The 25,927-nt window shown below is 39.0% G+C and overlaps 1 protein-coding gene and 1 long non-coding RNA gene across 2 annotated transcripts; both read right to left on the bottom strand.

Moving 5' to 3' along the window:
• Nucleotides 1-13,925: 13,925 nt before the first annotated feature.
• LOC113046532 (THAP domain-containing protein 6) lies at nt 13,926-15,674 on the bottom strand. Its single transcript, XM_026207345.1, has 4 exons — nt 15,440-15,674; nt 15,088-15,248; nt 14,362-14,572; nt 13,926-14,234 (listed from the first exon to the last, which is right to left on the bottom strand). The coding sequence occupies exons 1-4, from the start codon at nt 15,519-15,521 to the stop codon at nt 14,047-14,049; spliced, it is 642 nt and encodes a 213-aa protein (XP_026063130.1). The 5' UTR covers nt 15,522-15,674; the 3' UTR covers nt 13,926-14,046.
• A 1,325-nt stretch (nt 15,675-16,999) lies between these two features.
• Nucleotides 17,000-18,763, bottom strand: LOC113047521 (uncharacterized). Its single transcript, XR_003276279.1, has 3 exons — nt 18,742-18,763; nt 18,256-18,339; nt 17,000-17,692 (listed from the first exon to the last, which is right to left on the bottom strand). It is a non-coding gene; the product is annotated as an uncharacterized LOC113047521 (long non-coding RNA).
• Nucleotides 18,764-25,927: the final 7,164 nt, after the last annotated feature.

Genomic DNA, 25,927 nt, shown 5'->3' with positions numbered 1-25,927 from the left:
GCATTTTTTTTCTTAGTCGGTTATCTGTTACCCATTTAATGATTTTAAACGAGACTACATCTGGAAAAGACAGTGGTGTTTAATTACTCGCTCACAACCGCATCCAAAGCGCGCTCACTCACAAAGAAGTGGATCACATTCAGATAGAGCGCGAAGTCCGAATTGATTATCATTTGCGTATCCATGTACATTGATGGACACACAACATGTCAAAATACCCATATCTGCAACTATTGTGTCTCAAGTGATCGCGAAGAGTTCAAAAATAAATCAGGTGTATCAATCTGTGCATTAATTCTATCTTAATTGCCTTCACATTATAAATACCTACTGTCTTACTGTAATTCATGTTAATCAAACAAAACTGCAACGCTTATTCTTTATTAAATTAATACTCATCAGTTGTTACATTTACATTTCTGTACCCAATATAAATGCTACATTTATAATGAATACAATTACAAAATGGACTACCTGTTTTCTTATTGTTCCCATATAAATTAACTCACAATACATCTACGTACTCTACTTTTTAGCTCACAGCGAAGATTTCAACATATACAATGCACACGAGAAACAACTGTAGACATGACAAGTGGACTAGACTTCCCCTGCAAACCTCCTCAATATAATTTTCCTCAGATTTGTGTGATTCCATATTTTTTTCCTCTGTTTGACCTGTAAAAACACTTGTAATTGACTATAGTTATCTTTCTTTGTTGTTTTTGTAAGTGTTTTATACAGCCAGAATATTGTTTTGTTGAGTGAAAATTGTTTTGTGGCATATATGTGCTTGGTTTTTTCTCTACACAATTAAACATTTGAATGAACATCTTCTGAGAGGGGTGATTCCATACTTTTTGCCAGGGGTTGTATTAAGCCAGGATTATGCCTTACTTTTGACATCAAATAGGACATTAAAATAGCTCAGTGCCATTGTTTTGTCTCAAGATGCACACCAGTACGTTTTTAAAAAGGCACAATTATAAAAGCTACTTGAAACTCCTATTTGAATTAAAGCCTAAACCTGGCTTAGTTTTAACCCTATCTTTTAAACTAAACCATAATATTTAACCATCATAACTGTATTGCTTTCAATTTAAATACAAATTGTAACAAATGTTTACATACAATTTACAGACTCTGCAAAATGTTTGTAAAGAGGCATAAAAAACTACATGGTTTTAACTTACAGTATGTCTTGAATAAAGTATTTCACAAATGTTAGTCCACAAAAAACAGTCTTTATTAAAATAATGTTGTGTGTGGTGTATATATATATATATATATATATATATATATATATATATATATATATATATACATAAATATCAAAAACCATAATAGCTGTGGTTTATCCAAGTACCACAGCTGTTATGATTTCTGATAGTTGTGAATGACATATCCTGAGGAATTTCACTACTCACTGTTCTTCAGTGACACCTTATAGTTTAAAATGTGGCACTCAAACACACTGGTTATAGGTTGTTTGTTTTAAATACATTATTAACTATTTACTCTACTTTACAGATTTTGAAACTCAACGCAACAATTTCAAGCCTCAACAAACCAAGCACCATGATGACCATCCGGGACACAGAGAGCGAAGTCAAGTCCTGCAGAATAGGAGACCAAACAGGAATGATTCAACTGTCCCTATGGGACAATCAGATAGATATGGTAAAAATTGGTACAACTTACGAATTTACAAACCTGTCAACCAGAACATTTAGTGGTAAAACGTACTTGACAACCACAAGAAACACAAAAATTACACAACAAAACACAGCAGTTTTATTGACCACCACATCAGACAGAAGATGTTGATACACAAACCAACACAATTACACAAACAATAGAGGGCAGCACAATTACCATGAAAAAACTGTGTCCCAAGTGTCACAGCACACAATCAGACTTCAACACAAAGTTGAATTTTCACAGGTGTACTACCTGTAAGATACTGAGGAAACAGGAGAGTTACATTTCAAAATGTAATGGCACATTGATTTTCAAGCTTGAAGAGAATGAGCTGTCATTGACAATTGCAAATTCTGTGTTGACTAGATTCATTAGAAAACAAAGCACACAATACCTAGATGCACAGGACATTGAAGAATTTCTTTTAACATGTGGGCCTGTGACTGTGACTTACACAGATGACAATCATGTCATAGAACCAAAATAAACAAAACCCCCCAAAGATCAGTAGACATGTCACCATGGTTAGGTGAACAATCCCTTTAAGGCGGGCGTACACGGTGCGATTTTTGCTGTCGTACGAGTTCGCATGCGATTTTTTTCAATCGTGTGGAAATCGCGTATTCTCGTATGGTCGCGGCTCGTATCATTTGCGATGAATTACGAGCCGAGCAGAGTGGCTTATGAGCACTTCCTGACCTCCCTATCATTTTTAAACATGTCTAAAAAGTTTGTGAGCTATCGGTTTGAATTCGTGCCATTTGTGCGGTTGAATGAGCCGATTTGTTGAGCTATCTGAAGTTCACGAATCCAATCACGAACTAGGAAAACCACAGAAGAAGAGAGACGAAGATGGCAGCGCCACGGCGAATGTGGACTACTGACAAAGAAGATAAACTCGCTGAACTCTGGCAGGAACAGCGAGCGCTGTATGATGTCTCTAGCAGTGTGTACCATGACAGGGTCGTCCGTGATGATATTTTACAGCAGATCGCCCAAGAGCTACATTTATCAGGTGAGATGTTACCTATTGCTAGCTACAGTTATGCTATGCTAGCTATAGTATTACGACTAGGCTTTTTAATTCCCCTTTTTTTAATTTCTACAGTTATGCTATGCTAGCTATAGTATTACGACTAGGCTTTTTTTTTTGTCCTCATAAACCATGTCATTATAGACATTTACATTATACCTTTCTCTCATATGTCAGTATAAGGGAAAAAAGGTCTGGTCACCCTACATACACAGAGACAGCATAGTTACACAGAATAATATAACATGGCTTTTTTTTCTGGTATTGTTCATACAGTACAAGATATCCAAACAAGAATGGCCATGCTCAGGACCCAATTTGGAAAACTTATAAAAGAAAAAGCAAGTGGTAGTGGCTTTAAACAGCCAACAGCAAGGCAGAAGTGGATATTACAACATTTGCAGTTCCTGAAGCCATTTGTCTTGCAGAGAGCAAGTCAAAGTAGCTTGGAAGTAAGTAGATGTAATAGGTAGAGAGAAAACTGGGAGGGAAAAATAAATAGCAAGAGATACAGATGTATAGATGATGTTAACAGGAGGACAGAGTAGGATAATTTAAGAAGATAGTGGGAAGGAAGGCAGTTGTCATTTTCCTGGTTTACATTTTAATTGTTTAATTGTTGCATCTTTTACAGCTTGAAGACGACACTAGTGCTCAAGGAGGAGCAGACAGTGATCTGGAAAATGACACTGATCTGTCACCTGGTTCAGAGCAGAGTTCTTGTGACACACAAACACTTGTGAAAAGGAACAACCTGCCTCTGGACCACCTGCCTTTGGAAATACATCACGTCGGGCCAAGTACAGGCTTCAGAAAAATAACAACATTGAGCAACAAAAACTTGCAATACTCAATAAGGTTGCAGACCGAATTTCTAATAGAGAGGAAAAAGGGGAGAATTCCTTTGGGAAACAGGTGGGGGAGGAACTTGGCCGAATTAAAAACCCTGTCCTAGTACTGAGACTAAAAAGAGCCATAATGTCTCAGATTTATGATGCTCAAGAAAGTGAAATTTCTGTGCATCCTATGCAAACTCATCCAGGCTTCCCCATGTCTGGAAGTTACTTTTCTCCCCATCCTACATACATTGCTAATCCACCATCCGCACCCCCACGCCCCTTAATATCCCAGCCAAATTACACATTAATGCATCAGCTAGACGATACAGGGTGCAATCAGCTACAAGAGCTGTAGTTGTATTTTGTTTTTTTGTTTTTTGGCCATTATTTTGGCTAGAATATGGTTAAAAAATGCTGTAGGCAACACAGAAATAAACACAGAATGCTTAACTTTTGATTGATGTAATTTTATCTAGTTTTTATTGGGATTTTTGTGTTTTGACACAAAATTTGTTATTGCAATTTGTGATCTTAAATATTTTGTGTTTCACTCGCTCAAAATGTTTGACATCTTATAGAACATGTTGTTAATAAAATGCTGGTAATAACAAGAAAATAAAAAATAATAATGAAAACATAGACAATGAAGTGTTGTTGTTGTTGTTTTTTTAGTTTATCCATTACACATACTGATCTTGCCATGGTACACAGCCAGATGGGGAGAGAAAGTATTCTTTAAGATGGTCACGTTGCTCTTTGGCAGCTATTGCTGGATTTTCCCCTTCTCCCATGTTAACTGACTGCAGGGTTCTCTCTTGTCTCCATGTCCCATCGTGGAGCTGATGGTTCTCATCCTCCCAGTCAGTGTATCCAGGTGGAAGGTAGACATCTGATTGCTTGTGACGTAAGAAATTGTGAAGGCACGGTGCAGCCAAAGTGACAGTAACTGCTTTGTCAGGATTAAGGCAGATGGTTGTGCGGAACACCCTGAGGCGGTTTGCTAGAATTCCAAAAGCATTTTCTACAACACGTCTTGCACGGGATAGCCTTTAGTTGAAAATGCGTTGTTCAGGCTGTAATCGTCTGTGGGGGTAAGGCTTCAGCAGGTCATTTCTCAGTGGGTAAGCTTCATCTCCCACAAAACAATATGGCATGATGATGTTGGTGTTTGGTAGAGCCTCAGCAGGAGGAAGGTTTAATTTTCTGTCATCCAAGGCAGCTCGCAAATCAGACTGTGCAAATAAACCTGCGTCTGAAACTCTGCCTTGAACTCCCACATTTGTGTAGATAAATCTGTAATTGGCATCCACTACAGCCATCAACAGAATAAAAAAACCTGGACTTGTAGTTGTAGAATGTGCTGCCGCTATTGGCTGGGGGTTGAATGAAGATATGTTTCCCATCTATTGCCCCAAGGCAATGAGGAAATTGCCACTTCATGTCAAACTGTTCAGCAATTTTCCGCCACTGTTCTTCAGAAGTTGGTGTCTGTAAACATAACAATACCACATTAAGAATGCACAGCTAAATTGAGATGATTACGATTTTCCGATAAATTCACTCGTGACGTGTGCGTGGACATACGATCTTCCGACCATCCGAATTTGCACCGTGTACGCCCGCCCTAAGGCACAATAAAGGGTTAGTTAGGGTTAGGGTTAGCAGTGAACTAACCCTTTAGACATACACATTACAGACATAACATACACACACATACATTAATACATAGTCATGGTATTTTACTTTATTTCATTGTACAACCTGAAAATTATTATTATTATTATTAACTGTTAAACTGTTTTGATTATACTCTGATACATTTATTGTAACTAACATGTGTTCTATAATTGTATGTTTTATAATTCAGTCTATGTTAATGTACAAATGTTTTTGTTCTATCACTTTAATTCTTACAATTTAATTTATTGTTTTATTATAACTTCTGTTCACTTAATATTTGAATACTTTTTTATTTCCAATTTTACCCTGGCAATGAATCTTTTTTCTTTCTTTTTTTTTTTTTTTTTTACACAATTGTTTAAACTAACACTTTGCTTTTCCATTTATTTTGATAACTTGATAATTCATGTGTTCCTTAAATGCTGTTTTATAACAAAGTTCGGGAGGAACAGTCGCAGTTCATTAACCTGATTAACACAAGTGGAGACCAATCAGTAATCAACTCATGACAAGGTATAAATAACAGCAGAACCTATCTCTGTTCATTGACGGTTTTCAGCATCCCGGTTTGCGCTGTCCGTCATCTTATCACAGACGAAATTTTCCTTCCAACAAGGAGATCCATACCGGCGATTTTTCAGATCTGCTACTTTGCTGACCATGATCATTAAACACGGCCGTTGAGCACCATCAAACGTCATCGCGACAGCTGCTCTTCTTGCCAAGCCACACGTCGTGGCCAATAGACTGTGCAAAGTTCAAGCTCGCCTCGCTTGACACCACAATTGATCCGATCAAGACCGGGCTCTCTTTGAGCGCTGGAATCGCAGCACCAGCAGGCATTCAACCAGCCCGCTCCTCAGTTCTTACCGCAGCAAGCCTCTTTCACTTCCCGCTGCGGCTCAGCCTTTCACCGCGGCTTTTTCCTCCTTCTCTAGCGGCGCAGACCGTGCGTCATAAATCAATACATTTTCAGATGAAGACGGTAAATACAGGTTTGCGGCCAGAAGTAGTGCGAGAGCCGCGTGGAGTTCCGATCACATATGTATGTGGAAATTCAGATCCAAATTGAGCCTCGGATGCGTTCAAATATTTAAACTTCTGCGACCAGGCCGTGTGCAAACGCCCGACCGGATGTGATCTTTCGGTGCGAGGTCAGAATTACCTATATTTTGTTAACCTTGACATTATTCTTCAACATAATTTATGTAAAATGGTGGTTCATAATAATTATGGCAGAAATAATTATTAAACCATTATTTACGTAATTAGCCCCAGAAAACCTACTGTTTTTATTTAGGGGGTAATCTGATTTGTGACGATGTATTCATACATTCATACAAGTTAAGCACGCCTGCCGCGAGAGGGAGAAATGCGACAATCGTGTACAAATGTCGCGTGCTGTGGAAAGGAGGCTTAAAGTTTGTTAAATCAGGCCATGAGGTAGTCATCATCCACACTGAAATGTCCAAAGATATTATCTGCCTTACCGTGCATGTTTTAACCTCACTGAGGTTTTACAGACAAGTTTCATGCAATTATTCTGGCAGGACCAATTTTCTTGGGGACATATTTCACTATCTACTGGCGTGATCATTATACCCTCGTTTTGCCGCAGGAGTTTTTCTAGGACCGTAATATGAAAGCATGCAAGTAAATCTCTTTAGAACTGCTTGTAAGTGAACAGCCCATAACTGCAATTAACGTTATTGCCATAATCATGTCTGTTGGTATGTTTTACAGACATAATGATTTTCATAGCATAATGATTCTCATAGTTTTCAGAAGCCTCTGTTTCCACAGTCTATACTACAACGTGAAACCAGTGTTCCAGATGTATCCATTAGTGCTAGTGATGTGTCGCTCGTAAACAAATCGTTCTTTTTGAACGAATCTTTTAGGTGAACGAATCTTTTAGGCGAACAAATCGTTCATGTTATCCACGGACTCATATTTCTCGTTCAGTAAAGTTCCTCCCTTCATAGCAGCGCGGCACTTTAAGCAGCGCATGCGCAGCTCAGTGAACCGGGTAACAACCGTTCATCCTGTCAAAGAATTACTCAACATCGAGCCGATAGCCTTCGAGTATGAGATGTGACAGAGTATGTGATTTGTTGAATGTAGTAACGAATACGCCCTTCAATGAACGAGTTTCATATGAGTCTGAACTAGATCTAGAGATCTTATCGTTCGTGAGTGAAATGACTGAACTGGCACACTTGTCATTCGTGAACGAACTGAATGAACGGATACATGTCGTTTGTTAATTAAATGAACTGGCACATAGCTTATCTTGTTCGCGAACATTTGAATTAGAGTAAACTGGGTTAATCTGCTATTTTAGCATGTCAATCTCGAAAATGCAAAGCGCAGTTATAGGTACAGTACTGTGCACATACGCTCGTCTTGATATTTAGCAACTCCACGTTTTAATCCATAGAAAGTAAAAGAAAGGTTAATCCCCGATTTATGGATGTGAATATATAATATACAAACTGTCTGACCAAACAATTAAAATGCTAATTAGGCAAGAAACCCTGTGCTTTGTTCATCTGAACAACTCTGAACAACTCAATTAGACTTCCTATATCGAACGCGATTATACACACATTTTAATAAAGCCAGATCAGTTTTTGTAACAAGTGAATGCGTTCGTTGACGTAAGACATAACACATAATACACTCTTTTGCCACCTGCTGGCATATTCTGTGTAAAACGAAGAAATTATCTCTGAACTAATCACGCGAATGAAGAAGTTGCATTCTATCACAAACAGAGACCACTGTTATTAAAAGTATGAGAATACTTTAAACAGAGGACAAATAAAATGTCTTTTTGTTCCCTTTGCAAAACTGATATGGTGTACCACGGCAGCACAACTGCGATGAGCGAGCACCTCAGAGGAACATCTAGGCGCTCTCCGGTGTCTCCATGCAATTTAACTGGTTACCCCGTGATCTGGTGACCAACTTCCTGGTTCCGGTCTGATATTCTTGCGCTGCGGCATCCTGAAAAGTTGAGATGTTTTCAACTCGATGCGGTGCGGACGCGCCTGAGAAGAGAAAAAAAAAAAAAAAAGGGGTGATAGGTGACCGGCCCCTTTAAAGACAGCGCGCCACGAGACAACAGTCACAAACCACCGAGCTACCCAGAATCAGCTCCAGATCTCTGGAAACCATGCTAAACCTTCCAGAACCATGACTACATTATATGGCCATGATGCTAAAGAACATTTCATGATGTCTCAGACAACGGTAAATTTATTGCTACCGAGGTTTAATTATAAACGCTGTCATAAACTCATATTTACAATAGTAAAATAATTTTTGCCTCTTATTTTATACTGCGCAAAAAAAAAAAAAAAAAAAACTTCCTCCACATTGGTTGAAAATGAACAAAGGTTGAAAATGTTACTAACCTGTCTACTCTTCCCACAGTCAAGGAGGGGGAACTCAGGGCCCAGTGGTTAGAGAGTGGACTCCTAACCCTAGGGATGTGGGTTTCGAGCCACGGCCCGGCCATGCCATGACTGAGGTGTCCTTGAGTAGGGCACCGAACCCCCAGGAGCCTTTTCTGTACCTCCCCCATATGTAAAAAAAAAAAAAAAAAAAAAAAAAGTCATCATGTTAAGCCATTTCACTGAAATAAGCTGTTCAGTTTTCACAATAAGTGACGTGAATTTCAACAAGGGTTTATGATCAGCTTTGATGCCCCACATTCCCAGTCGCATTAGCCTCTGCATAATATGCCGTTTTCAAACATAAAAAAAAAAAAAAAAATTTAATTTAAAAGTCTCTCAGTCTCTCAACGGACGCAGTAAATATTTATCCGTTTCCACTGCCCGTCCAGCGAGCACCAGTCTCTCAGCGGACGCAGTAAATATTTATCCGTTTCCACTGTCCGTCCAGCGAGCACCAGTCTCTCAGCGGACGCAGTAAATATTTATTCGTTTCCATTGCCCGTCCAGCGAGCACCAGTCTCTCAGCGGACGCAGTAAATATTTATTCGTTTCCACTGCCCGTCCAGCGAGCACCAGTCTCTCAGCGGACGCAGTAAATATTTATCCGTTTCCACTGTCCGTCCAGCGAGCACCAGTCTCTCAGCGGACGCAGTAAATATTCATCCGTTTCCACTGTCCGTCCAGCGAGCACGAGTCCCTCAGCGGACGCAATAAATATTTATCCGTTTCCACTGCCCGTCCAGCGAGCACCAGTCTCTCAGCGGACGCAGTAAATATTCATCCGTTTCCACTGTCCGTCCAGCGAGCACGAGTCCCTCAGCGGACGCAATAAATATTCATCCGTTTCCACTGTCCGTCCAGCGAGCACCAGTCTCTCAGCGGACGCAGTAAATATTTATCCGTTTCCACTGCCCGTCCAGCGAGCACCAGTCTCTCAGCGGACGCAGTAAATATTTATCCGTTTCCACTGTCCGTCCAGCGAGCACCAGTCTCTCAGCGGACGCAGTAAATATTAATCCGTTTCCACTGTCCGTCCAGTGAGCACGAGTCCCTCAGCGGACGCAGTAAATATTTATCCGTTTCCACTGCCCGTCCAGCGAGCACTAGTCTCTCAGCGGACGCAGTAAATATTTATCCGTTTCCACTGCCCGTCCAGCGAGCACTAGTCTCTCAGCGGACGCAGTAAATATTTATCCGTTTCCACTGCCCGTCCAGCGAGCACTAGTCTCTCAGCGGACGCAGTAAATATTCATCCGTTTCCACTGTCCGTCCAGCGAGCACCAGTCTCTCAGCGGACGCAGTAAATATTTATTCATTCCACTGTCCGTCCAGCGAGCCTCAGTCTCCCAGCGGACGCAGAAATACCTATTTGTCTCCTCTATCAGTCCGCGAGCACTAGTCTCACAGCGGACTCAATAACATCTATTTTTCGACTGTTTGTCCAGCGAGCACTAGTCTCCCAGCGGACGCAGAAATATCCATTGATTTCCCTGTCCGTCCAGCGAGCACCAGTCTCTCAGTGGATGCAGTAAATATTTATTCATTTCCACTGCCCGTCCAGCGAGCACGAGTCTCTCAACGGACGCAGTAAATATTTATTTGTTTCCACTGTCCGTCCAGCGAGCACCAGTCTCTCAGCGGACGCAGTAAATATTTATTCATTCCACTGTCCGTCCAGCGAGCCTCAGTCTCCCAGCGGACGCAGAAATACCTATTTGTCTCCTCTATCAGTCCGCGAGCACTAGTCTCACAGCGGACTCAATAACATCTATTTTTCGACTGTTTGTCCAGCGAGCACTAGTCTCCCAGCGGACGCAGAAATATCCATTGATTTCCCTGTCCGTCCAGCAAGCACCAGTCTCTCAGCGGACGCAGTAAATATTTATCCGTTTCCACTGCCCGTCCAGCGAGCACGAGTCTCTCAACGGACGCAGTAAATATTTATTCGTTTCCACTGTCCGTCCAGCGAGCACCAGTCTCTCAACGGACGCAGTAAATATTTATTCGTTTCCACTGTCCGTCCAGCGAGCACCAGTCTCTCAACGGACGCAGTAAATATTTATTTGTTTCCACTGTCCGTCCAGCGAGCACAGGTCTCTCAGCGGACGCAGTAAATATTTATTTGTTTCCACTGCCCGTCCAGCGAGCACGAGTCTCTCAGCGGACGCAGTAAATATTTATTCATTTCCACTGCCCGTCCAGCGAGCACCAGTCTCTCAGTGGATGCAGTAATTATCTAATTCCTTCTACCTGTCCATTGGGCCTCAGTCTCCAAGGGGACACCGTAAATACATATTTTTCCTCTGCCTGTCCAGCGAGCACTAGTCTCTCAGCGGACGCAGTATGCATCCATCTCTTCCTGTTCTTCGTCCAGCAAGCCCAGTCTTCCAGCGGACGCAGGGACATAATTCGTCTCCCATATCTGTCCAGCGAGCCTCAGTCTCCCAGCGGACGCAGTAATATCTATTGGTTTCCTCTGTCTGTCCAACGAGCACTAGTGTCTCAGCGGACGCAGTAAATACCTATTCATTCCTCTACCCGTCCAGCGAGCCTCAGTCTCCCAGTGAATGCAGGAATATAATTTGTTTCCTCTATCTGTCCAGCGAGCCTCAGCCTCCCAGCAGATACATTACGCATCTAGTCAATATATCATTACACCTCGCAGGCAGACGGTGGAGCCCGTCTTCCCGACATCGTAACCGCTTCTTCCTCAACTATTAACCAACAGGACCTGCCTGCTCCTCTACTTCTGCCAGAGGCAATGCAAGATCTCCTGGTCAAACGACCATACTTCTAAAAACGTCAGCCCGCCAAATCTCTGCGTTTGGGGGGTTCGTAGTCCGGCGGCTGTCCTTTTGCTCTCTTGTTTTTGGGGGGAGTACTCTGGGTTCGGGCCACATCCCGAGCTCGGAGCCCTCCACCCGGACAGCACGCCAAATACGCATAAACTTACGGTATTAATATACGTAGATGTGAACTCGTGAAATGCTGTTTTATAACAAAGTTCGGGAGGAACAGTCGCAGTTCATTAACCTGATTAACACAAGTGGAGACCAATCAGTAATCAACTCATGACAAGGTATAAATAACAGCAGAACCTATCTCTGTTCATTGACGGTTTTCAGCATCCCTCCTCCACCCCATTTCTCCTCACTTATAGATCCATCTACTCTTACCACAACCGGGGGGAGTACTCTGGGTTCGGGCCACATCCCGAGCTCGGAGCCCTCCACCCGGACAGCACGCCAAATACGCATAAACTTACGGTATTAATATACGTAGATGTGAACTCGTGAATGTTATTTAATGTTCATAAATGATCTGGTTCTGAAAAATAAAAAAATTCAACAGCAATATTCAATGTCACAATATTTTCTTTAAACTCCTTCACAAACATGTTATCCAGACACAATTTGTTTTACTTTCAACTGTTTACTACATTTTCTAAAAAAAAAAAAAGATATATCACGTTTAAATAATGCCAAATATTGTAATATCCATTTTGCATTACAGTTAAAATTTGTGTCAATGTTACTTTAAAGGGGTCATATAATGGTACATGCACTTTTACAAGTTGATTGTACTGAAATGTGTGTTGGCAGTGCCTGTACACAACCATCATAAAATGATAAAAATCCATCCAGTGTTTTTTTTTTTTATCTTATATGTTTCCTCCTGTCTCAAATCAAGCTGTTCGATATTGTGACGTCACAATATCGACGCCTCTCCCATGATGGTTGATTGACAGCAGCTTTTCAACATAGACCCGCCCTTGTGAGAGAGCTGTCAATCATAGCACGCGCCGACGCCGTTCATTGAGCTGAGTTTGTTTTCGAAAGGAATATTCCCCATGATCAAGGTCAATGCTGTCATGTTTGCGCGAATCATTTCACCAGACTGCTTTACAAACGAGGGTCAGTATAAAGCTGGTTATTTGCTAAGAAGCTGCTCCTGAAAAAGGATCAGTACCAACTATTCGTGTTCCTGATTCACCTCCAGAAGAACAAGTGAGTGTAACGTTTTATTGACCTTTATATTAATCTTTAATCTTTGCAAATAGCTTGCGCGCTTCACGATGATTGTGGCTATTTTTACACTCAGAGTACATTATGCCAAGTTTTCTATGTACAACGTTTTCAATATAATTCATAATCCCACGTTTATAATGAACAAAGCGTTATTGTGCGTTATACATTAAATTCAATGATCTTCACCACTTACACAACAATTAGCAAACAAATAGTTACACCGTTGTACAGCACGAAACCTGGTCTAAGCAAAATCCACAGACAGATTATTTTCAATGGGTGATATGATTAAAGTCTATTTCATGATGTGAGTAATTTTGAATCTTATGTTACATCAATGAATTCTGCCGTTGCTTCACAGTTTTTAAACTGTGAATAACCAAGGTCCCTCAGTGTGCGCAGTGCTACCACTACAGAGTGACTCAGTGTTTGAGCAGCCAGGGACACCTTCATCTTCTGGCCATCAAATTGAACATGCTTGTTTGTTATCTTGTTGGCCGCATGCAATCCATCTTTTGTTTGGACATTGTTGAGCTCAACGATGTATGACTAGGCGATTTCTCTAGTGGCGCTGGTTATCGGGCTGTAAACCTGCAACATGTTGCATACCAGTTTCAACATGTGACAAGCGTCCATCAACACAGACACCCTGTCAGCGGTCACTGGATGTTCAAAGAAGGTTTTTAACAGCCCATGGGGGTTTCCCTTTAGCTGACACCCGAGCTGGTTGCACATGTTGACATTGGAGGCATGTCCATCCATTGTCATGCAGACCACTTTTATGCCACGTGCATGCAATTCCTCCAGAGCATGGACAACCAGGACCTTCTGTGTGTCTGGAGTCAGAGACTTTGTGAGGTAGTAGGCAATTGGAGCTTTCCAATGACCCTGTATTCCTACCACCATAAAAACAAGCACCTCTGTGACTAAATCAGTCTCATCCATGCCATTCGCAATTTCCACATATCCAGTCATTGTACTGGACATGTTTTTTGATGGCCATGGCATCCAACATGAGGGCCACAGAGCCATATTTAGCAGGGTCTTCTTCACGTCTTCTCTTCAACATGTCCAACATCCACATCCACTGATTGCATCCACCTTTACAAAAAGAAAATAAATAGCTATTTAAGTGCTTCAACCCTGGGATCCCTATTTTGGGCACTTTTAAAATTTTTTCTATAATTGTTCTTTTTTCCAATACTACTAAAAATAGAGAAAATAGCTCAAAACTTTTACATCAGTTCCATGTTTGTTGTACATTATGTAGGGCTGAAGTGTTTTAAGTATTTTAACCAGTATGTTTAGAACGTGTAATAAAAAAAACATGTACTACACCGTTGCAATGTATGTGGATGTGGCAGGGGAAGATGCAGAGAATCCTTCAGGTAACTGTAGGCTTTCGGACCATGGAGGTGCAGTGTGAGGCCAAACTCTCTCTGGTCCTTGGTGTATTCATGGCCCCGCTTTGAAAAGAGGTCTACCGGAAGATCTGAAATTCAGTTAAACTAGTTAGACAGACTAGTTAGAAAGTTCCCTTGAAATAATACCTTTCGTAAAGTCTGACAAAGAGTGTAAACAACATACAATTCAAGGTTGTATTATCAATTTATTTTTACCAGAGTGGAAGCCAAGCCTTTCATTCAACTCCTCATTTATAAGGTTCTTTTCCTTCAGATCTTCCAGAAGACTCTTTACTGTTTTCTTTGCTCTCCGTTCCCGGGTCTTTGCATTTTGCTTCTCCCGCTCTAGACTCTCCACTCTAGCCAAAGCTTCAGTGAGTCTGGCCTTTAGACGAGTAGAAGAATTGGGCAATGCATAGGAGTGGTCCTATTAGAAAGAAGGATGAAATATTTGCGGTGATGTTTATATCAAACCACTCACAATTGTATGGTGCATAGCACTGCATATGTGCAGGCACACATTCTTACTTTCTTACCCGTAATATCAATTCCAGCACCATGAGTATGAGAAAGAGAAAAAGGTGCGTGTATGAGAGAATGTCAGTGAAAGAAGGTGTGTATTTATTTATAACATATACTCATACACATATAAGTGTATGAGTATTTCTGAAAAGAGTTGCAGAAAGCAAGGGAGCACTGGTAGGCTCTCTTCAGCTTTACTTGAAGTTTTTGTGTTCCTTGTCACTGCAAGCTAAAATATAATAAACATAATACTTAAAAACAACTTCATTAAAAACACTTGAAAAGGTTTTAGTATCCCACAGTATATTTTAATACACAATACATCACTAATTCCTATACATGCAGAAATATCTAACGGTTTTACCGTTTTTTTGTTTTACATATGAATAGACATCTCTGTTAGCATGTAGAGTAAAATACACCTACTCTTTGGAGATGACATGGAAAGTTGAAGACAGATGGGGTCGCACCATCTCTAAGCCTGACAATCTGACCCATCCTGTCAAAATCATCAGGCTTGAAGTGTTCACTACAGAGCTTTGACGACTCAGTCACAACAAAACCATTGCGTCTTATAGCAACTTTCCATTACTTCCTCAAGCCTGTATCACTGGGAAACCTTCAAAGTGTGAAGAGAAAAAAAAACAGCAAGAGATAATGAGAGAGAGTAAGTTGTGTTACCAGTTCCTGCTGAATGTTACACGTAAGTAACGTTAGTTACAATGACATAATTTTATAAAGGGTAAAATAACCTAAATTATTGTTCAATCTTACTTGTGAAATGTAATCCCATGCGATCTGGTATCAATACTGCGTCGGTTATTGCAACCGTAAACTGCACAAAATACGGACATAATTGCTCGCTCTCTGTTGAATCCGATTGACTCTGGTGCTAGCGTTGAGTGGAGAGACCCAACCAGTATGGCGGAGCACTGGATCACTCTCCAGCACGTCACGAGGCATCTACGTATAGATGTCTATGCTCTCAACGGCCAAGTCCTCGCCGCTGCTCGATGCCGGCTTACATTGAAAATGAATGACTTCCAGCCACTTTGACGCTCTCGACGCCGGCGGTGTGAACGCACAGTTAGAATCCTGTACAGGTTTGGGTACCCGACGGGTGACCCGCAAATTTGGCTGAAACGGGTGAAATATATCGAACTGTGTCGGATATGGGAGCGGGTCCGGTTGGACATAGGGGAAACACGAAATCACAACCGCGCGAACGGCTGCATGAGTCATTAGTTAACAGACGAAAAAGATCAGCCAGCTGTTTTTTTTCCGTTGTTTATGTTTTCCGTTTATATATATATATATATATATATATATATATATATATATATATATATATATATATACACACACATATATACAGAATCTGAATTAAAATGTGTTTGATTTAAGGCTATTTAAAAATTTGTGTCATACAATTATATCGCGCATACAGCTCAACTAACGCAATCGTTATAAAGGTGTTTAAACAACAATACACTTCCACTTGCATGTATTTGACAATCGGAATATCAGATATTTCATTCCATAGCTAACACATTTGTGAATATGGGCCTAATCTAGGCTATCCAGGGATTTTTTTTTTTTTTGCATCTGAAAATGAATGCAGCTCATTCACGTGCGCTCTGGCGCAGATCCAAGTAGGTATCGCTGCAGCCCGGAGACCTCCAAGTGGGAGGAGCTTTTGCCGCAAGTGGGCTGGACTTCACGGAGAGCTCCAAGTGGGAGGAACTTTTGCCGCTAGTGGGCGGGACTTTACAAATGGGCGGGGTTTAGGCGGAAATTTCACATTGCGTCATTGCCGGGGTGCGCGCGAATGAGGATGGCATAATTAGCGATACTAATGAAAAACTGATTTATTGTTTTTCATTGTAGTTTAAATTTTATTAACAAGAGGTTATATAATTTTGTGACAACTGCAAACATTCAAGTATATTAAATGATATTAATTGTATAATTATATCAGTATCAAGAAAATGAATTAGTAATTTAGAGCAATAAAATGTTTACTGTATGTGAATGTTTTTCTTTAATGCAAGTTTGAAATCTGAGGGAGAATTATATTGTTTAGATTGTTACAACCCCCTTGGCTCTAGGTGAAACAACATTACAAAAGGCCACACGTGGAAGTACATTTTACAAATAAACATTTAATTTAAAAAAAGAAAAAAAAGCTAAATAGTAATACAAGAGTTAATAATAATAATAATAATAATAATAATAATAATAAAAAAAAACATTCCAAGACTTGGAAAATATTATTGGTACCAAAGTCCAATTTAAGACACTCATTTCCCAATATCCTTTTAATCACCAAATCAATCACAGGTAACGCTCCAAACCATTAAAAATTCAAGTTTTATTTGTTATATGACATGCAAAAAGCAGTGAAATGTAGGTCTGGCATACTCTTTTTAGACTGTGCAAAAAAAAATAAGAGAAAATTAAATACAAATAATGAAACAACAGGAAAAAAATACAAAATTTTTTTTTTTTGGAGATAATTAAATACAAATAATGAAATATACACAATATACTGTATTAAACTTCTACACAGATGATTTGTAGAAATGGTACATAGAAACTGCTACACAGATGATGTGCAGAGATGTAAACAATGTGCAGTGAGGATGAGTTGCATAGTTAGGTTGTCAAAAAAGCGCAGTGTGCAGAGAGTTATTGGGTAGCCCTAAACAACCAGTCTATAAAGTGCAGTGTGTTTAATGTCCATGTTTAGTAGTCTGATAACATGAGGGAAGAAACTCCTCCTGAGCCTCTCCGTCTTTGCCATCAGACTGCAGAAGCGTCTGCCTGACTGTAGCAGATGGGTTGGTGGGGTCTTTAAGGATCTTAACAGCCCTAGATTTACATCTTCTGGTGTGGATGTCTTGCAGAGAGGGGAGAGATGTTCTCGACATGTGCTCAGCTACTCTTTGCAGGACATTTGAAGGTATTGAAGATGCTCACTCTCTCCACTGTGGTCCCGTTAATGATGATTGGGGTAGATCCGCTGCTGCCTCAAATAGAAAAGAGTTATTGTAAAATATTATTACAATTTACAATATGAATGTTTCTACTGCATTTCTGAACAAATAAATGAAGGTCTGGTGAGCATCAGACTTCAAAACCATTACAAAATCTGTCCAACCCCAAACAGTCCTGTAGAACAGATATTTAAGGAACCTGAGGTTTTAACCTGCTTGATTTTTATCACCATTGGAACACTTTGCTGCTGCTTTCACTCCAATGCTATGGATTATATTTTTACTGGAATGAAGTGTCATTAGTCACTAAACATTCAGTCCAATGACATCCTAAAATAATTCACTGTTGACAAGTTAACATTAACTAAAGTACAATGCACATTTATGTGAGACGTCTACAGAATGTAATGTCATTTACATTCCAACATTTGTCCTTTAGGACGGTCTCTGACCATACCCCTGGAGCAATTTTAGGGACAAGCACTGTTGCAAATGTCCACCTTTAAAGTATGAACATAATTTATCCACACAAAGACCCACATACACACACACATTAGTCAAAAATGCATAGAAAGAACAAAAACAAGTTTACAGGAAAGTGATCCTTTGGGTTTGCAGAGAGAGGCGGTAACCAGATCACTGAAATGTAACTTTTGGCCACCCAGACTTGAACTTTCTGTAACACAAAGTTTACACATAATGTTTTTGTTTGTTTGTGTTTCCTACAATGACAAAATTAATTTTACACCTGTTGATATGTAATGCATGGTAGTGGACACTGCAGTTATCCTCATATATCCACTCTGTTATGATTATTAAATTGAAAAATTAATTTGGTAATTAAACCAAATATTTCAATTGCATTACATTATATGGATTAACGTTACACGTAAAAATAGATAACATTTTAAAATTGTTTTGAAACAATGACCAGCTTTGTTAAAGTCAAGCACTATCAGTTAGGAGTTTTAACTTTGATAGAACACTGTACTAAATCTATTAATAGTTATTGATCGCTTAAATATCAGTGCAGTTAATACATAGGCCTGCATATTTTACATAACGTTAGTAACAATACCTGCTTATAGTCTTCAGTGTCCATAATCTACAGCGTAAATCCAAAATATGTATTGCAGAAATATTTAGCACAAAAGGGTAACAGACACAATAAAGATGTAATTTATCTGTGCTGCTAATGCTGTCTTAACGTGCTCTTGGAATAATCGTAAATATGAGTTTTGAAGGTAAAAATTGCACATGAACGTCCTCCCATTTTCAAACTTGAATGCAATGATCTTGTAATCATGATTAAACTACGTCAAGACTAAAACATCAACTGCACTTTTTCGCAACTTGTAATATGTTGTACAAGTCTAAACTTACCCCTTCAGACTCCTCTTTCTTGACGCTGAAAAGCCTTGGGAAGTTGACGTCTTCTTTTTTTTTTTTTTTTTTTGGTGGGGGGGGGGGGATTCGCAGCGTGCATTAACCCCATGACATTAAATAAACCAATCAAAAGGCTCTGGAGGTTTGTACAGCCCACTTGGAGCTGAAGTCCCACCCATTTGGAGCTTACCCGCCCATTTGGAGCTGGCTCCGACCTCCGTTTATACCCATCTCCGCAGATCCGCCTCTCGCGATGCTCAGCTGTGAACGATTTAAAAATGGGTGCGTTCGACTTGAAGCACAACCGACGGTGATATGATTCGCTCTTTTGTTGTTCTGTTTTCTTTCAGGATCAAAAATACAACAAATGAAAGCGTTTATCTGTATTTCCGACTGATGAGAACTATGCATATACATTTATAAATCAGTCAATTTTGTTGTCAATTTTATTATGAGATATTTTATTCTAATGTGATCAGTGACTCAAGCACTGATGGACCAAAGATCACGTATTTTGAAATTTGCAGTAAAAACGTGAAATATAAATTCTCAGAAAATGCATTTAATACCAATATATTGAAACGTCTGTTTATATACTCCATTAATAAAGGAGTCCAGACATTTGAAAAATATCAGTCCACATGCGTTTTATATTTAATATGAGGGAAATAGACATGAATGCATGCGTGACACAAAAAATATTTCACTTTTAGGTAGCAAAATATTTGAAAAAATATTTGCTTCTTAATTATTAAATACGGGCAATTGATTGATAAAACATTGATCAAAATTAAGATAAAATGTATAAAAAATGAATAGCTTTTAAAAAGAGTTTTCCATAAATAACCTCTGTATGACCTGGCAATAAAATTTGAAAAAAGAGTCTAAAGTGATTTGCTTAACTGATTTGATTGCGGGTCGGGTGTCGGGTTGGGTTTTAATTAGTGCTGTTGTCGGAAAACGGGGCGGATGCGGTTTTACAAAATTGGACCCGTGCAGCCCTCTGCCATGCCTGTTAACAACAACAGCACAATGAATTTCAGCAAAAGAATTGTCTGTTAACTTTCTATTTTTAAGTCTTTCCCAGCAGTCTCACTCTCTCCAGAACAGTAATAAAACAAGAGAAAATGGAAACACTTATGAAAAATATAAAGACAGCTCTGTAATCTTACCAATAGAAAATATGACACAGCAGGCCATGCATACAAAATACTTCATTGCTAAAGTTTAGTTAAAACATTTGTAGACATATCTTGTATGACAGCATTTGAAAAACACAACAAAGAGACAGACCATTGCCTTATATATCAGCTGTCTTATTGTTTGTGGGCTTTATGTAAAAAAAAAACCTGGCTTTTAGCACTTTTGCTAGGTATTTGAGTGAATGAAAATACAATACTTACATATCAATGTGAAGTCCTCCACAGAACTCTCACCTGCCACCGTCATCATATGCGCGCAAGTGATTCTGGGATATGGTAGGGTGTGAAGTGTCCATAGACGTACACTTCATTTTCATGGGAATTGAAGAGGCGCTTTTGAAGTCGAAATTCGTCATCCTTCGTCGCGCCGCGGTGACGCATTCACACTTCAAATGCACCCTTCAAAGTGCTCATTCTGACTTTGGGACAGCTTACGTCATGACGCTGTGACGCAATCGCACTTCAGATCCGCACTTCGGAGTCCACGCACTTAACACTTTTAACACACATTGATGAGTCCTCATATTGTACATTTTCATAACAACCATGTAACAAATTTATGATTGTTGTTCTTTATTTATGACTTGTTAATTTGAAAGATATGTGATATCTATCCCGTGAAGCGTTCTTATAGTATGCTGTTGTGATGATTGTTGTATGATTTGAGTCATTGGTTTCAATAATAAAAATAATAAAAAAAAACTTTTCATACACACCAACTTTTTAAAGATTTTTAAGATTAGAATTAGCCTACTGTAATTCACATATTCCACGTCACCAGAGTAAAATAATATCATCAATTTACTACCAGGCTACTATAAACTCTGCAAAACTCTGATTATAAGAGCCACATCCAGACTGAACATGCATATTAAATAAAATAAATGTAATTAATATTAAGAACTTAATTTAAAAAACAGCATAATACCGCCACGGTGGGCCAGCATAAAAACACGGTCGGAGCTGCCACACAGGGTGGAGTCTCTCCTGGTCTTTGAGTTGAAAACCTTGATTATGTTAAAATCTGAACTATCAATAATGTTTAACATATAATTGGGAGTCTAAATGGCCAAATGACCAGCCAAATAACAGCAGTAAGTGAGACTTTCCTCCCATTGTCCGGTTGTCTGTTTGGACAAGTGTGGGTTTTTCCCGCAGACCCAGAGCCACCGACCATCTCTGCTGCTGCTGTCTCCTCAGGTGTGGCCTGGTAAGTAATTAAACTTACTTTTCTTCATTTTCAACCACAACGACAGTTATTCATTGAGTATATGTTCAATTTGACCATTCTTTAACAGAAATGCTTTGCATTACATTGTTGTAGCTGCAGTAACACAGTGTTAGCATCAATCATTTAGCCTAATTAGCTAAAGTTAATGACATGCATTGATGAGAAAATAAGTAATGTTAAGCTAAAGTTACATTATTTCTATAGGCCATGTATACACCCTATTTTATTCAAGTATGGGTTTTTTTGGTACTAGTCTTGCTGACTTTTTGTCTTTAATATCTCTGTAGATCTTTGCTAATTGAGGAGCACATGGCCAAAGAGCATGTCCAAAAGGAGAACCAGACTTAGTCCTCAGGCTGAGGCTATTCAGTTTATTTTATCTGGACGTGAATAACCTTGTTTTAAGGTCAAGTGGATCAATGACTTTAAAGATATGTGGTCGAAACTTAAATATTTAAATTATATCATCTAGGGTTGCCACCTGTCCTTTAAAATACGGAAGTTTGCACCCATTTTAAATCAATATGGGACGCAATATGTCTCGTATTTTCATAAACCTCCCATTCATCAGAGGTTTTCAACCCTTTTTTCAAAATCTGTTGGTGTTTTTGAGTCTTAGCCAAAAGGTGATAATGATAGATTGGGGTTAGGATTTAATTAGTAGGATCATTAGCTTGTTACAGTTCTGAATATTTCTAACTGATAATTGTTGTTATACTTCATTGCAGACACCAAGCGGCATGATCCAGACTCAACATTCAGGAGAGCCAGAAGTAAGCAAGAGATCCAGTTCATCCTTCCAACAGGTTACATTATTAATTTTTCATTTAGCTTACGCTTTTATCCAAAGCGACTTACAATTGCTATGTATGTCAGAGGTCACACGCCTCTGGAGCAACTAGGGGTTAAGTGTCTTGCTCAGGGACACATTGGTGTCTCACAGTGGATTCAAACCCAGGTCTCTCACACCAGAGGCATGTGTCTTATCCACGCACGTCCTGATTTTGCCAAGTCCGATGTGTTCCTAGGTCAACATATTATGTTGACCCTGGAACAACATTTTACTCCAAAAATATATTCTTAACCATATCCCTACACCTAAACCTAACCTTAACCATGAGTAATCCCTAAAATCAGAGGAAATGATAGATGAATGACACTGATGTACAAGCACCAAACACTGATTTTAAGCATAAACTTCACAAAATCTATAAACTGGTTCTTCAAATCTGATTGGTTAATCACAATGTTGTTCCAGGGTCAACAACGATGTTGTCCCAGGAACATGTCTCACTTGGTAAAATCAGGTTAGGCCTTATCCACTGCGCCATCAACAGCCATAATAGTCTAAAAGTCTCACAAAAATCACAAAATTAAATGTTTTTATTTACTTCAAACACATTAATTGATTAATAAATACCAATAGACAACAATAATGAAATAGTAAAACAAATCATATTAAGAAGCGCAAAATTGTTACTTATAATTTTGTTTTTATTAATATGTTTAAATGTGGTGTTATGTGATTGTTCTAGGAGAACAATATTCTAGCTATTATTAAATGTTTAACTTATTGATGGAATGAGATGCTTTTCTCTCCATTTCCTTTAGATCTCTAATGACATGACTGATGAATCTCCAGATGCTACGAACTATGAAGATGCCAACTATGTTCCAGATCCAAGTTGCAACTCATCTGACAAAAGTTCTAATAGTAGAGATCAAAAAATCATAGACAATCATCTTCCCCACAAAGTGTTTGAGGAACTATCATTGGGGATCGCTACAGCCCACAGTTCAGATAGTACCAACAGTTTCATGGAGCAGAGAAGTTTTAGTTTCTCAAAGATGAGCAGCGGCCATTGTAGTTCAGTGATAAGTTGCAGTGACAGTTCATCAGGGAAGACATCGCACAGCTCCATAAATGTCACTTCGTTGCCAAACACAGCAAAACGAAGCAAGTACAACAAGAAACAATATTGTCTTTATTGTAATAGGGCCATTTCTAAATTGGGAAGACACCTCGAATCCGCTCACAGTACACCGCCTGATGTTGCAAAGGCTTTCAGTTTTAATAAGAGATCTCACAAAAGAAAAGATTTGTTATGGTCTCTTATGAAAAGGGGAAACTTTAACCGCAATGTCACTGTGGCAAGCAGTGGTGATGGAGATCGAAGACCCACTAGAGTCAAACAATCTAATGACTATAGTCACTGCAAGTTTTGTCAAGGACTCTACGCAAGAGATTGTCTATGGAGACATGTCAGAAACTGCCCTCAGAAGTCTGTTGAGGTGGAGACTAGAGTTGGGCGAAAACGGATCCACATTGACTTTAATTCATTTATTTATTGACTTTGTTTGATAGAACTCATCAGATGATTAACCCATGTGATAATGAGCTGATGAGTTGAATCAGGTGTGTTTGATTAGAGAGACAAAGAAAACGTGCAATGTTGGGAGTACTCTAGGACAGGTTTGAGAACCACTGAACTAACACATGCCAACTGTGGCTTAGGTGCACTTTAATTTCCATTGAACTTACTCACAGTGATGCTCACTGTGTACGGTTATAATCCGTGTTACCTTAGATATCCAGAGAAGATGTTTGTAATGGGTTTTGTTTTGATATTCTCATTTCCATTCAAGGATTGCTATTGATGTTTTCTTGTTCAAGCATGCCACCTAGTTTTGATTGAAGCTGCCATGTTGACATGCATTCATGAGGGCTATTAATTGTTGTTGTTGTTTTTTTTCACCCTTCAGACACTTTTTTTTTCTTACTAATTCAGGATCAAATCATAATGCATTGTTTCAAGTAACTGACAACCTCTTTCATAGAATAAGGTTTAAAAGTATATGTAATATATATCCCGTGTCAAGAACCATGTACTTTAAAAGGATAGTTCACCCAAAAATCTAAATTATGTCATTAATAACTCACCCTCAAGTCGTTTCAAACCCGTGAGACCTTCGTTTATCTTCTGAACACAGTTTAAGATATTTTAGATTTAGTCCGAGAGCTCTCAGTCCCTCCATTGAAGCTGTGTGTACGGTCTACTGTCCATGTCCAGAAAGGTCAGAAACACATCATCAAAGTAGTCCATGTGACATCAGAGGGTCAGATAGAATTTGTTGAAGCATTGAAAATACATTTTGGTCCAAAAATAGCAAAACTCTCTTCCGTGTCTCTTGTGAGCGTTTACGGCAGTGTACTGATGTCCGTTTCGCGAACGAATCATATGATGTAACTGGATCTTTTTGAACCAGTTCACCAAAGCGAACTGAATTGTTTGAAACGGTTCACGTCTCCAATACGCATTAATCCACAAATGACTTAAGCTGTTAACTTTTTTAATGTGGCTGACACTCCCTCAGAGATCAAACAAACCAATATCCCAGAGTAATTCATTTACTCAAACAGTTTTTCAAAAAGTGCAATTTTTCAATTCTAAACCCAGTCCCAAAATAAATTAGGTTATTAAATAAAAACTAGCAGAATGGTTTATGTGTTGTCCCCACAACATTTTAAAGCAAAGTTACACCACTGATTGAAACACAAAACACAGAATCCACTAAACAGAATTTAGGGAAAATAACTAGTCAAGTTTTCCTACAAGCTATTCATGGATGGCAATATATAATGTTTCCAACAAGCTATTTAGCCACTTCAGACTTTATTTGCCCATCAGGAAATGGATTGGATTGTAGTTTGTTAACTCATCAGGCTTTAATGGCCAGCCCCAAGACATAACGCATCATGCCAGCAATTAAAACCATTTGTAATTTAACAACATGTGTAATAAATAAAATACTGCTAAATAACTTCTACAATCAAAACCTGTTCAATTCTAGTTATGTCTCATTATTTGTGTGGTGAAGTGTTTTTAACCAATAATAAAGTGGCAAATTCCTTGTTGGGCATTTTAAGTCTTTTTTTTTTTTTTTTGTCAGGATTTAGAAGTGCGATAACGTGTCACAAGTTTAAAAAGAACCTACTTTTATTTCTTCCAAAAGAAAACAGCAACATAGAAATCACTTTAATTTAACACATTTTATTAGCAATTTATAATAATAAACTACTATAATGAACTATTATGCAATATATATTATAAAGCTGACCCGTTTATTAGCTGCAGCGCTGGTTAAGTGTATCATTAAAAGCGCCTGGAAGCACTGCATTCAAGTGAAATCAGAAATCATGACCAATTCAGAACCAGTCACGGTAAATGATATTAAATTTAATTTATGCATTTAGCAGACGCTTTTATCCAAAGCGACTTACAGTGCATTCAGGCTATCAATTTTTTACCTATCATGTGTTCCCGGGGAATCTAATCCCCAATCTTGCGCTTGATAGCACAGTGCTCTACCAATTGAGCTACAGGAACTATATATATATATATATATATATATATATATATATATATATATGTCTATCAGGCCAG

Source organism: Carassius auratus, chromosome 28 (genome assembly GCF_003368295.1).
Source record: "Carassius auratus strain Wakin chromosome 28, ASM336829v1, whole genome shotgun sequence".
Lineage (NCBI taxonomy): Eukaryota > Metazoa > Chordata > Actinopteri > Cypriniformes > Cyprinidae > Carassius > Carassius auratus.
This window is presented reverse-complemented; position numbering and strand designations above follow the sequence as displayed.

Excerpts from the sequence above, each read along its gene's own strand:
- LOC113046532 (XM_026207345.1), bottom strand. The coding sequence starts at position 15,521 with ATGTCCGTATTTTGTGCAGTTTACGGTTGCAATAACCGACGCAGTATT. Across the intron at positions 14,573-15,087 it reads GTCATCTCCAAAGAGTAGGT|GACCACTCCTATGCATTGCC; the intron begins GTATTTTACTCT and ends TCTTTCTAATAG. Across the intron at positions 14,235-14,361 it reads AAGGCTTGGCTTCCACTCTG|ATCTTCCGGTAGACCTCTTT; the intron begins GTAAAAATAAAT and ends ACTGAATTTCAG.